This window comes from Typha angustifolia, chromosome 5 (genome assembly GCF_048772165.1).
Source record: "Typha angustifolia cultivar Huaian chromosome 5, ASM4877216v1, whole genome shotgun sequence".
Lineage (NCBI taxonomy): Eukaryota > Viridiplantae > Streptophyta > Magnoliopsida > Poales > Typhaceae > Typha > Typha angustifolia.
Window position 1 is genome coordinate 6881341 of NC_133243.1, and position 16391 is coordinate 6897731.

The 16391-nt window shown below is 35.9% G+C and overlaps 2 protein-coding genes across 3 annotated transcripts; both read left to right on the forward strand.

Moving 5' to 3' along the window:
- The first annotated feature begins 269 nt into the window (after positions 1-269).
- On the forward strand, positions 270-9321 carry LOC140760553 (methionine aminopeptidase 1D, chloroplastic/mitochondrial). Its single transcript, XM_073097558.1, has 10 exons — positions 270-523; positions 1477-1546; positions 2016-2244; positions 3991-4152; positions 4260-4301; positions 5456-5527; positions 6399-6478; positions 7320-7417; positions 8314-8361; positions 8897-9321. The coding sequence occupies exons 1-10, from the start codon at positions 415-417 to the stop codon at positions 9040-9042; spliced, it is 1056 nt and encodes a 351-aa protein (XP_072953659.1). The 5' UTR covers positions 270-414; the 3' UTR covers positions 9043-9321.
- Positions 9322-11014: 1693 nt separating this feature from the next.
- Positions 11015-16212, forward strand: LOC140759881 (uncharacterized). 2 transcript variants are annotated; one of them, XM_073096563.1, is made up of 7 exons: positions 11015-11285; positions 11374-11462; positions 11547-11688; positions 13353-13451; positions 13584-13703; positions 13930-14192; positions 15693-16212. In XM_073096563.1, exons 1-7 carry the CDS (start codon positions 11132-11134, stop codon positions 15801-15803), a joined length of 978 nt encoding a protein of 325 aa, XP_072952664.1. In that variant the 5' UTR covers positions 11015-11131; the 3' UTR covers positions 15804-16212. The 2 variants fall into 2 exon arrangements, with proteins under 2 accessions (XP_072952664.1, XP_072952665.1); XM_073096564.1 differs by having other exon boundaries at positions 11017-11285; positions 13356-13451; positions 15693-16204.
- Positions 16213-16391: the final 179 nt, after the last annotated feature.

Below are 16391 nucleotides of genomic sequence, written 5' to 3' on the forward strand. Positions count from 1 at the left end.
GAGATAGAGAACCGCAAGAGGTTTAGAGATCAGCCGTTCGATGAGTCAGGCAGATACATCAAGATTCGTGCTACATTTATCTCATCAATACTAATTATTCCCAACCCTCGAAATTGCCAATTTAATTTAGGTTTTTTGGTTTAATATATTACAAGTCGGTACACAAATGATAACCCATTCGATAAACTGGTTAAAAGGTGAGAATAAACGTAACTTTAATGAAAATATCAAGCGGTCTGATATTATCTATGCAAAGTTAAAGAAGAGAGAGAGAGAGAGAGAGAGAGAGCGCCGGTTTGGGTTAAGCGAAGGACTCTCCACATTCCACTCCCTCAAAACTCAAAAGCTCGCCCACAGCCACAGAGGTTAACGAAGAAGCTATATCTCAAACAGTGTAATAGGCTATATCGATCAATGGCGTGGTCGTCTTCTCTCCAATCCCGCCTTCTCCTCTCCTCCTTCTTAGGCGACCGCCTCGTCCACTCCACGAAGCCACTCGGTCCCCTTCGTCTCTGCAACCAAGGTGCTACTTTTCCCTCTTCTTCTCGCAGCTCCCATGCCGTTCGTTGCCACTTTCTTAAGCTTGTTTTTCTTTTTTTTTTTTTTTTTTTTTTTTTTGCTTGTGCATCTCGTTGCTGTTTCTTGCTTGTTCCCTTCTTAATCGTTCCCATGTTCCTAAAGATGGGCTTATTAGGAGCAGCCGACTCAGTTAGTTTCAAGTTCTCGACGGAAGAATTTAAGATCTATTAACAGGATTTATAGGTTTCCGATGAACTAGTTTCGTACGCATACAGAAAATTAAAGGGCAGAGAATCTTGTTTTCCATGTGATACGAACTTTTAATGTGGAATCATGACTGCATGCGAAGGTTAGGCCCGTTTGGAAATGCTAGGGGAGGACACATAAAACTGAGATTGGTAGATACCTAACAAAGCTACTTGTTAAGACAAAGATGTAGTGTTGATAAACCGGCATTAGGTTAGCAGCTGATGCAACTTTGCGGTAGGTGAAAGTGTTTTTGTGGACCATTCAGAATTGTGTCTAAAAGTGGTTGATTAAATAAATAATTGCTTCATCTGGTGCTGTTTTGGTTTGAATTTGGCATCTACAAATCTACTTGCAGGGGGATTTTATTGTGCATCATAAAACTAAAGGATCATTGAGAAACAGTACAGAATCAATAGATGCTTTTAGCTGCCAAACTGGGGGTATGATGAAAGGGGGAATAGACCAGCGGAAGAGAATCAATAGATAATACCAGTTGACTAAGAATAAAAAATATTTCCAAATGGCTGCATAATCATGCCAAAATGCAGCTGTACAGATCATAGCCATTTGAAGTTTAGGTTAAAAGGAATTAACCGTTTTGTTGTATTTCATGCTAGGGTAGGTAATTGTCATCATAATCTTTCTTACAAGAAATTGCATTTGTGGCCTATCTACTTGGAAATTTGTCATACTTTCTCTTGTTTGCAGGAAAGAAACAGGCATCTGTGCAGTTGTCAAGAACATTATGCAACTTAGTTGAGCTTCTCTTTAACAGAAGGTATTGTTTTCATCCTAAAATGCAATGAGTTTTGATTCATAATTCATCTGGAAATAATTCATAGACATCCCATACATGTTAACTTAATCAAATTTCAGGCAAATTTGGAGGCAGAAATCAAATCAATAGCATTCAAAATTATATTCTCATCTTTTATGCCTCTTTAGATTTTGTGTTCTCATACACCCTGCATTTTCATGTCTAGATTTTATCAATATATTTATACTGTAGTTTAAGATACTTTTTTTTTTCTATGAACTGAGTGTTGCTAAGAAGAATCTTTGTTGTAATCTATGATTTAGGAATGTGCGAATAATGTTGTACTTGAATGAATTGTATCAGCATTTTCTCTGCATACCTGGTTCTTATAGATGTGCCCTTTTACTTTCATCTTTGTTTTTAAAATTAATAGACGCATATTTGGGGAATATGTATTTTTTTCAATTTTCTGATTTACTGACATCATCAGAAATAAGGATGACTCATTAAACAATAAGCGCAAACGATTGCAACCTGGAGAAGTTTCTCCTTGTCTAACTGTTCCAGATCAAATACCTCGGCCTTCATATGTGAATTCTCGCCAATCACCTGGAATTGCTAGTGGTCCTGAAGTTCATGATGAGAGAGGAATAGAATGCATGCGAGCATCTGGAAGGCTTGCTGCACAAGTTTTGGAGTATGCTGGGACTCTTGTTAAGGTAATGTATTTACTGTATTATTGCTACTCCCGGAATATCATAAACTTTATGGTTGTTTTTCTTCATTTGGTGTTAATGTACTTAATTGCTGAGATGAATCATAAGGTTTATGGCATTGTGGTGGTGATGCTTGGATTTGTTGTTAATATACAAGAAAAATGGAAGGTAATATAGTGCATCCATTTGTATGTTCCACTACAGTGGCATGTTTTGCCTTCTTGTGGAACACAATCATTCTGTTCTATTTCAATTAAGTAATGTGCCGGAAAGAAATTTTATATTGTGGTCTGTTGAAGGTGCACACTTTTCTTATCAAGTAGATTTTGCGTCACTCGAGACTAAGCTAATAATAGTTTCAGACACTTGGTTCTTCAGTCTGAGTAAATCATTCACTGTGTGAACACTGTTTGAGGCTTCATTTAATAATTTTTGAATTCATCCCTCGAGCATGCTTCTGGCTCTAGCTCTTCCAACATGCTTCCTTTTGTTTTCTCATCAGTCATCTTTAACTGATGAGCCTCTTGCTCTACCTTCCCTTGGTAGCATAGCTACACATCCATGCTTTCTCAGATTGGAGTGCACCCTTGCCATCGCTATCCAGAGCCTTGTAGCATTTTTCTCCAATGGCAATGACAGTTTATTCTTTCTCATCTTGAGTCTTCCATTCTCTTGTTAGTATCATTGGCCCTTATTTGTCCAAGGTTTCTGAAGTTGTTTTAAGATGAAGTGCAATATTGAACAAATGGGTGCTTAAAGAAGTTATTCTTTATGGGCAACAGATGTTATAATAGATTGCCTTTGGGCTTATACTTCAAAAGCACATTACGCATAGTGGAGCTGGCTGACTTGATTGGCTTATCTGAGCATCTTACTCCACCTGAGTTTAGAATAAAATATGTAGTTCTGTAGTATAGAGACCAACCATGCTTTATGGGTTCCAATGCCACACTGGAAAACTAGGACTTAATAAGTGATTGAAGATGAGATGTGTACCAATTGTTTAAGATAGTTTGATAACATTCAATTTAGAGGGAGGTTAAACAGAAAAATGATTTGGGGTTAAAAGTTGAAGAATGGGTATGATAGATGTTAAGAATTGAAGCTTGTCCAAGATGGTGAATGAGGAAACTGGTTCATGCAACCAGCCCTGTGTCAGAATTTAATGACTTGGTTCTTGTTGTGATTGTTCTTTATCATTTTGAATTTTTGATGCATTGCCTCATTGCCTGTGAGGTATATTGGCTTATTTGGTCATGTTTGGGGCCTGTGGTTCTTGAAATTGTAGTACGACCAATTATGAAGGATTCTTTTGCAAGCAACTGTTATTGCAGGTCAAGTGTGCAAATTTTATATTATCATCCATATTGAGGAAGTCCTGGGGCTAATTTAGTCTATTAGCATAACTGGTAATGAAATCATATTGTCACCTATACTAACAAAAGCCTATAGATTATACCATAAAAAGGTTGAATTTTAAACATTGCTTAGTTTTCTTGGTTTTAATTTCTGGGACATGCGGTGTTGGACTTGCCTGCATTCTCTGCATGGCATGTCTATTTATTCTTTTGTGCTGTATGAAACTATCACATGTTATGCACCATATGAAGAAGCACAGGATGATATGAAATTAAGATCCTTAACTCAGGAGAAATACATGAACACTCTTCCTAATTTTGAAGTTTGTTCTTTTCAAATTAGCTTACCAGCTTTTAAAGTATCAAAAGTAAATATTTTCTCTATTGGCAGCCAGGCACAAAGACTGATGAGATTGACAAAGCGGTACACGAAATGATCATAAACAATGGAGCATATCCTTCACCTCTTGGCTATGGTGGCTTCCCAAAGAGTGTATGCACATCAGTAAATGAATGTATTTGTCATGGCATACCGGACTCTCGTGCGCTGGAGGTACACATCCTGCAGAGGCGTATGTATTATCTTGTATTTTATGTATTAACTTTTTATTAGCCTGATGGACTACTATGCTTTTGCACTGACCGGAACTAAAATGGCAGGATGGTGATATCATCAACATTGATGTTACTGTCTATCTCGATGTAAGTCCTGAGATATTTATGTGCATCACAGTTTATATTTAACATGTCTAAGGATGTGCCATGGATTAGTTCTTCTTCTATATTCTATTTAAATTGTTTGTCAAGTGTTAGGGTTTTTGCTTTTGCTAGGGCACTATTGTCTATCTTCTCTGTAATTAGTTCGGTCATGTGTTTGTAAGTCTAGTATTCTTTAGATATGCACACATAGGGGTGGCAATATATGCCTAGTGATGAATCATTTATTTGGATCAGGATAAAAGTTTGATATTTATAGACTATGAGATTGATATTTGATATATGATTTGAACTCGTTGTCCAATCTATATATTTGATAGAACTAAGTTTTTATTGCCTAGCTGAATTAATCCACGAGCACTTGATCTATATGAAAAAAGATAACCAAGTACACTTGTCTTGTTTTTATTTTTTTAAGGAATAATTTCACTTAGATCCCCTGAATTATTGCTTAATGTTCATTTTACGTGATTGATTATCATGGATAGGGTGGTCAAGGAAGTGATTCGTATTCTTTTCAATGGAAAAGAAATTATCCAATTGAATATAGCTAATTCGAAGCTCTGGATGAGATTAACAAGATGATTCTCTTGACTTATGTATTATCAAATATTTCTAAAGGATAAGGAGAACATGGGCTAAAACTTATCAGAGAGGAAGTCTTAAATATCATATGTAAGATTGAACTGTTATTTTAGTCCTTGGTTAATTAAAAATTGGACTTTGTTGTTTGGGTGTATATCATACACTTTCTCAGTACATGTGATGTATGGATAGCTAAAGATATAAAGTTCAAGAATCGGAGAATAGGCTTTTTATACAAAAGTATGTGCATCAGATATTCTGCATGAAATGCTCATGCTAACAATGCCACCTGTACCAAAACCAGAAAGTACTTGAATTTCTAATATATCTGTTAATTAACTGAAACTTGCATTAAGGTAACAATTATCTGGACATTTTGGTTTGAAAGATCTATGTATGTCATTTGTAAGTGCTGTCGTATACTTTTAAAATGTCCTGATATTTCCTGGAATCATTCATTGAATGTTAGACTACATTCTCCAGTTCATGTTTGCTCTTATTTTCCACTGTTATAGAAAGTAAAATGATCTTTGATAGACCCATTTGACATGTAGGGCTATCATGGTGATACATCAGCGACATTTTTCTGCGGCAACGTTGATGATGAAGCTAATAAACTAGTTCAGGTAATAATATAAATCACCTTATTTGATTGTGGGTGCTAGATGTGGACTGGAGATGAATATATCCTGAAAACTTTGACTTATAATCGAAAATAGAAAGTATCACAATCCATTATTTTTACTTTCTTTTTCTGTTTGTGTGGACTTCAGTCGATGCTCTTTTAAAATTGTAACAAAGAAGATCTTGGACTGAGGTGGGTGAAACTTTCATTTGAGAAATATAGCTATGTTGGTCTTTAAGTACCCTGCAAGTTGTGAATGTTGAACTAGAATATTAGAATGCCAAGAGATATTCTTCATTCTATCTTGAAGTGTGTCAAACTTTCATCCCTTCTCCCCGAGAATTATAACAGAAAACCTGCACTCCAATTCAAGAAAATCAAAATGCTCGCTGATGGTACTATGAAATATCAATGAGCTGATTGGGTAGATTGTGTGGAAAAGCGGGGTACTACTAATGAACTGATTGGGTAGATTGTGTGGAAGTGTACTTCCCTATATTATATCTATTGGACTTATTGAAGTTCCATCCTTTCTTTATCTCGAAGAGTGAGCCTAATTTCCTTTCTCCCCTTATCCAAGCAAACTGGACTATCCTCCTCTATGTAGGGGACTTACGTAGTTACATTTGTTGGATCTGGAGGCACATTTGGTTGTGAATTCTGACTTAGTAGATAAAACATCTATCTGCAGGCCAAGACAGTCAAAGTGTTCAGTCCCATAATCCATCTTCTCTTTGGAAAAAAAAAAACACTTCAACTATTCATATCAAATAAAGAATACAGTACTTCACCATTGAAGAGAAGACTGAAATAATGTCTTATTTTTATTGCACACTTTAGACATGAATAATGACAATGGTACTGTTATTCAGGTAACTAGAGAATGCCTTTACAACGCAATATCAATATGTGCGCCTGGAGTGGAGTTCAATCGCATTGGGAAAACAATACAGTATGTATATGTAACTTATATGTTTCTTGTCGGATACTTGATTCTATACATACAAAGGTTCTGGAATTACATTATCATCAGATCTTGCAGCTTTGGAACACTTTAGGTGAAGAAATGCTTGTATGCCTTTTGTAGATACATATTGCTGGAAGAGTCGAGTACTATATATAATTGGATGTTACGTTATGTAATCAGCTGCAAAAGAACAGAATGCATGAATTTATATAAGTGAAAGAACCTTTCTTTTGAAGGTGCTTCTCGACATTCTGAGAAATAATATTGGTCTGCAAGGACTATACCATCACATCCTGCAATATAGTATGTCCGACTATTTTTAGCATGTGCCTTAGATCCTGTGAAAGCTAAACTTTGGGGACCTTTTGAAATTAGAGTTGTTCAAATACATCAGAATAAATGGATACTGGGACCTTAATATTGATCAAATGTCTTTGGCAAATTGATTGCTACTACTGGAATCTTTAATCTATGACACAAAATGTTCCGAGTCTTAAACTAGTTATTGAAAATCAAATGCTTTCCCATTTAAACATCTATGATTTAGTCCTTTAAGCTTTTAAGTATTAAAAGGATAATGTTCTTAAAAATGATTCACATCCTTCCATGAAAAAGCTCTCTTTACTGAATAATTATCTGCTATGCTGAGATGTTATTTTGGGTCCGATCTGCTATTGCTCGACTTGTTAGGTGCTGTAACTCTTGCTAGTTTTGCACTGTGATGTTTGACATATTTATTGTTGATGTTGTATATTTAACTTATACATGATTAGCTATATCTAAGCAATTAATGATTATATGGCTGACTGATGAAACATTTTTCAAGTAATTATGCAGATAAATTTAGGTTTGGTGTAGTTCGACAATTTGTTGGCCATGGGGTTGGTAGAGTATTTCATGCTGATCCTGTTATACTTCATTACAGTGAGTTCTCAACTTAAATTATGGTTCTGTTCAACTTTTTTGCTATAAAATTTTATAGTTACTAATTAGGTCCAACAAAAACAAAAAACAAAATTTACTCTATTTTACTTGGGTAATCAAGTTATATTTTGAGATGAAAAAGAATAATGTATGAAACTTGTCAAGCTTATTTTTAGATTTACAATTAATTGTTGGTCAATAGAAACTTTGTATGCCTATGAGATGTCCTACCCTTTCATCTAGTTGACAGAGTCTTGCAGACACGGTTGCAGTCTAGAAGAGTGAGAAAGGTGGCAGCTTTTGTTTGTAAGGCATTTACTAAGTGAGCCAACAACTGCAATTAACTGGATGCGGATGATGCCCTGAAATGTGATACTTTAGTTGATTTGGACAAATCATTCAACAACAAAAAGAGGTTGAAGAGGACACAAGATTTTGGGTAGGAAGGGGGGATTTATCCAGAGTGCATTTTAGCTTTGTGTTGCATATGCCCTGAAGTTCGAAAGGAAAATTTTATCCAACCGTCTTGGACAGACTTGGTAGATGAGTATGTTCAGATAATGCATGTTGTTAAGTCAGGATGTCGAGATGAATGATAGTGCTACTAGATTGATGGAAGACTAGATCATTTTATTTGTAGACTGTCAGGGCCAACACCAGTATGAAACTAAGATGGTAGTATGTTTAACACGGTTCAGATGTGTCCGAACATGGGGCAGATGCTGTACTTGAAATCTGTGCTTCATCATTAATTGATGACCATGGCTAGAATAAGACAGAAAGATACCTGGATAAAGAATGGAGGGGCACATTCTAATTTATACATCTAAATATATCAATAGCAAGTCTTGAATCGAGATGTGATTTCTTGAGCTTACACATTCCCTACCTTGCAGGAAATAATGAGCGTGGGCGCATGTTGTTGGGTCAAACATTTACAATAGGTACTCTTCTCCACCTTTTTTGTACTTATATGATATGTGTCTGATCTTTTGATTGGTCCATCAATAGGGTATAATTTTTTTTCAAAAATTTTGTTGGTTAAAAAATGCTTTAAAGTTCTTTCAAGCTTTCATGATCTTGTAATTACTACCGCAATGGTGCTTGACAAGTGGAGCCAAGTTTGATAAATACTAGGACAAATGTCTTAGTGACATAGTTGGATAATCAAGGAGAAGATCAGTAGAACCAGTTTGATCATGTAAGGGCATCCCACCACTATCACAAGGCTTCAAATCTTACACCCTTGTAGTTAGTCATTCATCGCAAAACTTACCCTTTATTCTGGTGGTAAAATTGTTTCACGGCTACAAATATTCAATCTATTTCTGCATATTTCTAGTGCTTTGTCTAAGGAAATTCCTTGCAACTGAAATAATTTCAGCACTTGATGGGCGTGTAAGTAACATAATTCCAATTCAGAGAACTTTTTTGTAATTTTACCGAGTTCAAAATTCTTCTTCTCAATAATCTATGCAGAGCCCATGCTAACAATGGGGAGCACGAACCCTGTAATATGGGCTGATGACTGGACAGCAGTAACAGAAGACGGAAGTTTATCAGCACAATTTGAGCACACAATACTGATAACAGAAAACGGTGCAGAAATACTAACACAATGTTAAGTCCATCCAGACTCTCATCTCAAATCCATCACTTTCAGACTTTCAGTTCAACGACATGCTAGATTATCGTTGTTGTAAAATAAATTTTTATATCATTGAACGATCATTGTTGCCTGCAGAAGAACTTCAGTACCTTGGCAGGTCATTTGATTGTACTTTGAAGTTTGAGTCATTCTTTTGATTGGGTGATTCCAAACTAGTTTCTTGATTATATGATATGTGCGAAGTCAACCGTCCTCGATTGATAGAAATAAAGGATGATGCGAGTTAGTAATGTTCCTGTCATAGATTGGTTGTATTATGCGGTTTCTCTGCTGAGGTCCTTCCTCTCCTCTCACCAGTAGGACCTGCTCTCGAAGGCCCTTCTCCTTTGGTGAGTGGGACTGGATAAGTAGGAGTGGATTTACGAGAGATTGGCCCAATCTAGAGTCTTCTCCACCCTATTCCTTGCTTAGGCTGTCAAAATAATAAGCTAGCTACATTTCTACTCGAAATAATTATAATTATATATATAATCTGAGTCATACTTTTTATATTATATTATATGTTTGTTATATTTTAAATTTTACTTAAGTGGATATTATTGTATTATGATTTTATAGAGTTTAGTTCTGAATTTTAATCCCATTTTATATATTTTTTAAATAGGTGAGTATGTTTTATTAATTTATATTTTTAAATCAAGCTTAATTTAAGTCAAATTTGATCATACTTGAAATTTGATTGGATTTGATCATGGTTTGAAATTTTTTATTGATCGACTTGTTTAAGCTCGGGCTGGACTTAAATTAAAATAATTTTAATTCAAGCATGATCACAAATTTAAGTTTGAAATTATTATAAATTCAAGCTGGATAAGAAGAAAGTTCAATTACACTGTTTTCTTTGCTGGAATGGCCTTCCTTTTGGGTAGCATACATCAGCCGGTTGGTAACCACCTCTGTGATGGAAATCTGGAGTCCATCCACCATATATTGTTGCATTCTTAGATGAATTCCGTCTGATTCTAAATGTTCCCCTCTTGCACTAAACTCCACAACCATTTTAAATTATCGAATTATTGAGCTAATTCATAATATCAGTGATGCACCAGTCGATATGATCATCTGTGAATCCTGGAATTTTGAGCAGCTCAATCAATTATAAAAGAAAAAATGTTTATAAAATTATTTGATCCATTCTGACGCAGTCTGCCAAAGTTTTATTTACAACAAATATATAAATCTAATCAAACTTGCAACTCTTCGACACCCACCATCTTTGTCTACTTAATTTAGTTGCACCATCTATTCCCCCACCAACCATTGCCCTTTTTTATTTTCTTTACAAACAGAGACTGCATTACTTTGTTTCCAGTAAACTGGATCTGGCAGCATTCGGTGGGGGCCATCTTACTCACCCACGATCTTTCTCACACGTACCCAACCCACATCCCTAACCTCCGGATGGGTCCCACATAAATTCTAACACCTCAGTTGGCCATAGATTTTGGACACGTTAGCTATCGTTTCATAGTCCCAATAATAAACACTGAATTTGTTAGTATTTTACGTAAGTAGATGGCTGAAAGATTTGTCAGCAATTTATTTACATTAAAAATAAGTATATGAGTCGTTTGATAACATCCGTCTCGAGATGCACTGTCTCTAGAGTTAAATTAGAAATCAATGTAAATAAAAAGTCATATATTTCTATTTTCTATTAAATATTGAGAGAAAATATTTTGACACCCACTTAATTTAAGTGGATATCAAGATGCTGTATACGATAGATGCAGTCGTTCTAAATACGTGAAGCCAAACGCGAGGGCCAAACCAAACATAACCTAATTTCCCCTATTCTTAACCTCTCGTTTTAATATTTTAATCCTCGCCAGCTGTCCGATTGACTTATTCTGTTCCTGCGGAGCAGCGTAAAGAGAATGGCCCGGTCACCGGAGCGCTTAAACTACAACAATATTCTCGCGGAGGACGAGACCAGACCATTCCCGTCGAGGAAGAATAGAATCCAGGAAAGGCGGTCAGCGAGAGAGGAAACCGATATATTCTTCTGGGAGCCCGGCGATTAATGTGGAGGCGGAGGTGGTGGGATGGCGTGGGGTGCGATTGAATGGGGGAGAAGGGCGAATTCGTGCTCTTATAGGCGGATCACCGTCGTGTTTTGCTGCGTTAATATCGTCGTGTTTCTCTTCGTCCTTCGATCTCTTAACTCATCCGTCTACTTTTCTGGCAATCCATCGTCAGGTAATAAGATTTAATTTCGGATCAACCTTTCCTTCTATTTTTTTTTTCCGCTTTTAACATTTTGAACTGATTTATTGGTTAACATTAGATGGGGAGTATACGGAGGAACAGATTGGGATGATAGAGGAGTCGATTCGGATCCGGAAAGCGGCTGAGCCTGTAGAGCTTGTTAAAGTGGTATGTTTTTTATGCTTCTCTCTTTGTGATTTTATTGGTCAGTGGTGCATTTGTGATCCGTATCTGTTTCCTGAATAATAAAAGGTAAGAAGATTGAGAAATGAACTTGCGAATGAAGAGAAGAGTAAGTGGGAGCTTCCTCTACCTGTGAAGCAGAAGGTGGCTTATGAGCTTACGGGAAGGTTGAATAGTTTGAAGGATAGTGAAAATGTTACTGAACAAAGAGGTGAGTGTGTGTTTATTTTTTCTATTTATTCGGCAATCCGTTGCATATCAATAGAATGAGGAAAGAGCTTGATTATTGGTTGATGAGTGAACTAAAACATCTCTGAATTTGGTTGTCTTTCACATCTGAATATGTAAGGGATATTTTACCCTCTATTTTGATGTTTTAAGTCTTCACTTAATGCATTAGATGCAAGACTCTTGAATTTTTAACCTAAAAACACAGATGGTCCTCGGTGCTTAGTGCACAATTGCCATGCTCCTGAGTATGCAGTTCTCATTTCCCAACACTATTTCTGGTTGGAAATTAGAAGTTAAATTTGCAGTTTAGAGATATGTGGCTTCGATTGTTTGGGCTGTGTGTCATGTTGAATGTTTGGACTTTGCTGTGATCCATTTCTGCATGTAGCTGGGTTGATGTTCTTGTTTAGTTTGACTTACAAAAAGAGAGAGAGAGAAATGGTAGATGCTAATCTCGTACAGTAACCTGGAAATGGTGGCATGGTAGTTGCTAGAGGGTTATTAGGATCTATTCTCGGGCTTCTCTACTAAGGGTGAGGGAACCAACTGATCTGTGGAAGTTCTTGATTAGTTGATTTCCTTCCTTGGTGTTGGAAAAACCTTTCTCAGATACGGAAATGAAAGTCATGCCTTGGTTGGACTGATTCCTTTTCCTATTTGGATTAATAAAAAGGATATGAGAAGGCATCATACCTTGACACATCTTTTCTTTTGGTTAAAACTTATATGTCAAGCATGCAACCTCATGCTCGACTAATCCACAGAAACTTTTATCTCTATGTACTTGGAATTGGTGTTTGGCTTGTCTTCTCTAGTTATCACTATTAAGAATTGTTGAAAACATATGAAAAGATAACTACTCCGCCACAATCAGTGATAATGGAGTCTGTAGCAAGATTAAGCTTGCATAAGAGAAACTAGTAAATTCTTGGAGGGGATTTACTGTGGTCTCAGTATGTTAGCCTGAAAGCTAACTATGAATAATGTCAGCATGACAGTCCTTATAACCCAAACCATGCACAAAATACATAAGACAAGTACGGATATGGCAATATCATATGTGTCTACGAAGTACCTGACAAGAATTGTATCTGATACGATATTGCTAGATTATGGAGTATTGGTGATAAATCATGATGCTGCAATATTTCACCTTTCCTGATTCCTTGGATTTAATTCTGTAGTTTCGGATTATCCGATATTGCTAGGCCTTTGACCAAACTAGTTCACTAAAGAGCTTTTGAGCATAATTTTCTTTTTCATGTTATACTATTTCTCCCATGACATATATCTATATCCTTTCTTTTTCTTTCCATTATTCTGATCTAGTATCTGCTCATAGTTAACATTTACCATACCTAGCGAATCAATCATTCCCACCTAAAGTACTCAATGTGTAGTCTTCATTGGACTATGAAATTTGTTAAACAATTAAGGTCTGTTGATTTTACACATCCTGGTATAACCGACAGGAAATTGTTTGTAGAAGAATAATAATACTAGTATTAGATTTAAAATGTAAAAAGTAGGTAGTAGGAGTTATAGATTTGCTAACCAACTCTACTTGCAAGCAGATTCCCAACTTTATACTTGTAGTGCTTGTTAAGTTCTTCTTTCGGAAGTTAATGTCTTGACGTGTTTTAGCAGAAGCAGTGGAATTATGGCGTCTTGAGAAACTAAAAGATATTGAAAGAGCATTTAGTAAAGATCCATCAAGTTCAACCACCCCTGCCATAGAAGCAAGTGAGTTCACCTTAGTGGATTTCTTCTGTAGTTTGATCAGTTATCAGCATATTCTTTGTTATCACTTATTGAAGCTTAAACTTTTTTCCAACTGTTCATTTCTAATCTATAATTAGGCACGACTATTTGTAGAAATATTGAAACGAGCTCTGGGTTCCAACTGGCTTATGCTAATGGAGGACATTGGTCTTTGGATAGTAGCTAATGTTACAAACTCTGAACACGATGATAAGCCTGACAATGAGCTGGATGGTAATTTTCTTTACTAGCTCTAGTATTGGATATCATTCTTTTGCCTCACATATTTCTGCCTACATCCTTGAGGCCAATCTTTTTTTGCCTAGAAAAATTGGAATGCATTCTAGTCTCCTGCCATACCTTTTTATGCTTATTGAAGTTATGTAATAAAGAGTTCATTCCAAATGATACTGTAAAGCCTTTAACTATGGTCTTTTTTTTATAATATTATATTCTATAGAAGAAGAAATAATAGCTGGTCCACCACTGCCTCCTGAATGCCATGTTGAGCTTCATACTGATTATGGTGGTACTGCTGTTAAATGGGGCCTTACTCACCATAAAGAAAGTGCTGCTGATTGTTGTCAGGCTTGCTTAGATCAGGCAAAGCGTGCAAAGCCAGGTGAAATGAAGTGCAATATATGGGTTTATTGCCCATCAGAAGCTGGCTGTCATTCACCAGATATTTATGAACACAAACATCAGGAGTGCTGGCTGAAGCAGGTAAGACTTATTTTTATTGGATCAAGAATATATATATATATATATATATATATATATATATATATATATATTGCATTATTAATGTCTTACTGAGATAATCTATTGTGTGCTAATCATAATTCCTTCAACATAGATAGTCTGTTGCATGCTACTACATTCTGAAGCAGTTCACAGCTTAGTACTAAAATATTTACCATCTGTAAACACTTCTCATTAGTTGCTATAAACACTTTCTCAAAATTTGAAGTCCTAGTTGCCTCAAGTATGGGTTGATCATTAGAACTTAATAATTTTCTAGAACAAAGACAAGAGAGTAAATCGTAGAGGTTCTAATCTTTAAGTTGATATACTCTTCATCTAATGATATATTTGGCTGTTAGTTAAACTTTTTAGGTTTATAAAATTTTCCAGTGAATGTAATGATGCATGTGCCCTTTCCCTCAAGAAGTTTGGGTCTTCAGATTTAATGACCAATGCATGCCTAGGAAAAAAGGCATTCCTGTGATGGTTACTTCTTGTTTTTGGTTGGAACAGGGAGGCAAGCTATAAGTGTAAGACTTACCGTTGCATTAAGAGACACCATATGTTACACTCTGGAGCAAACAAGTAGAAAATGTCCCATAGCGTAAGCCTTGAGGTCTATGAGTGCCTCAACTGTAGGTGTCTTGGCATTTTAATCTCGAGAGACTATCTTTTCTGGCTTTTTATTTTCTATTAAGTTGCTATAGAATGATATTTGATTGAATGGGTTTGTCAAAATTCTTGAAGAAACCCTATGTCCAAAATTCGTAAACATCAAAAGCTTTCTCTAGCAATCTGAAGATTGTCATCATGCTTGTCTTGCAAAGTTATTGTCCATTAGATGCATTTAGCCCATGCTATCAAGCTCTTTTGTGTTAGGACCTTTTAATCCAGCTAGAAAATGTACAATTTTATGCTGGCTAACAGTAAAACATGTGATCTTCATTTACTTCGAGGTGTGTAACCTCTGGAAATTATACCAATCGTCTTAAGAAGACTTCTTAATCATTTAAATGGTTATATTAGTTTCTTCTTATTGATGTTGCAGCCATGATATAATGCGTATATGGAATCTGGTAGCAAATTACTGTAACTTACTTCTGATTCCATTCTTTTCCCCAATATATTTTAGTCACTGGTTTGTAGGTTAGGACAAGAGTATAAGACTTCTCTTCGATATATCCCAACTACTTGATTAGCTTATCAATGCTCAGCCAAATCTGAGTTTTATATCCTAGTGGCCGACTTTGTTTTGATTTTAAGAATTTTATCAAGCTTGCTTCACTTAGTTCTACTGCTTCTTGGAAAGATGATGTCCTCCTAAAATCTCTTCTTTTCCGTACCAGGATTTTAATGCCGTCATTGTCAATCTCCAGAATATGTCATATTGTTTACTGAATATTTAATGTAATGATTTGTACAAATTTTACATGTTGCATATTCATATGAACTAGCAATTTCCTTTTTTTGTCTTTGCAGGCTGAAATCCCTAAAGTGACCTTCAAAGACAAATATTCGGAGTCATACAGAAATTCTCATCCCAGAGCACCTGTAATTGTGCCTTGGATGTCAGGTGTTATCAGAAAATGAGCAGCCTCATGATATTTTTTTCTTCTATGCTAGTGGCAGATTCTCCAAAGATGGCAAGGAACCAAATTTTTTTAAAAAGGGATGTGCAAAGCGGCAAACAGATGACCATTACTAAACTGAGACTATAACACTATCAGATGCAATGCAGCCACCTTTTTCGGCTTGACCACTCTGTCACAACAAATTTTATAATGTTGTTTTCAATTTTTTACAGCCTGTATATTTTACTAGAGAAATTGGTCTCCGTCTCGAACTAAGTTTAATGTTCATTTGAGGGGAGGCTTGTTATGCAACAGATTGTTTTATATTCATAAGCATCATTCCTTTAACAGAAAAAACATACAGAAGCATAATATGGTTGCTTATATCCCGGGCAATATTTGCTGCTTTCATGTTATTTTTCTGTATCATGGATGAGAATTCAAGTAGAAATGCCATATTTACCCGAGACAAACTATATTGTCGAGATTATAAAGAAGTACAGTCATCAATTTATTTATCATACAGAATGAACAGGTAGGTGTCATAGCTGCTGCAATCATTGATTGGTGACGGGCAGTTCTTGCCTCAATCTTAGCAGGAAGAGCT

Coding starts and splice junctions, on each gene's coding strand:
- LOC140759881 (XM_073096563.1), top strand. CDS start 11,132: ATGGCGTGGGGTGCGATTGAATGGGGGAGAAGGGCGAATTCGTGCTCT. Junction 13,452..13,583: donor CACCCCTGCCATAGAAGCAA/GTGAGTTCACCT, acceptor GACTATTTGTAG/AAATATTGAAACGAGCTCTG. Junction 13,704..13,929: donor GCCTGACAATGAGCTGGATG/GTAATTTTCTTT, acceptor TATATTCTATAG/AAGAAGAAATAATAGCTGGT.
- LOC140760553 (XM_073097558.1), top strand. CDS start 415: ATGGCGTGGTCGTCTTCTCTCCAATCCCGCCTTCTCCTCTCCTCCTTC. Junction 5,528..6,398: donor AAGCTAATAAACTAGTTCAG/GTAATAATATAA, acceptor ACTGTTATTCAG/GTAACTAGAGAATGCCTTTA. Junction 6,479..7,319: donor CGCATTGGGAAAACAATACA/GTATGTATATGT, acceptor ACATTTTTCAAG/TAATTATGCAGATAAATTTA.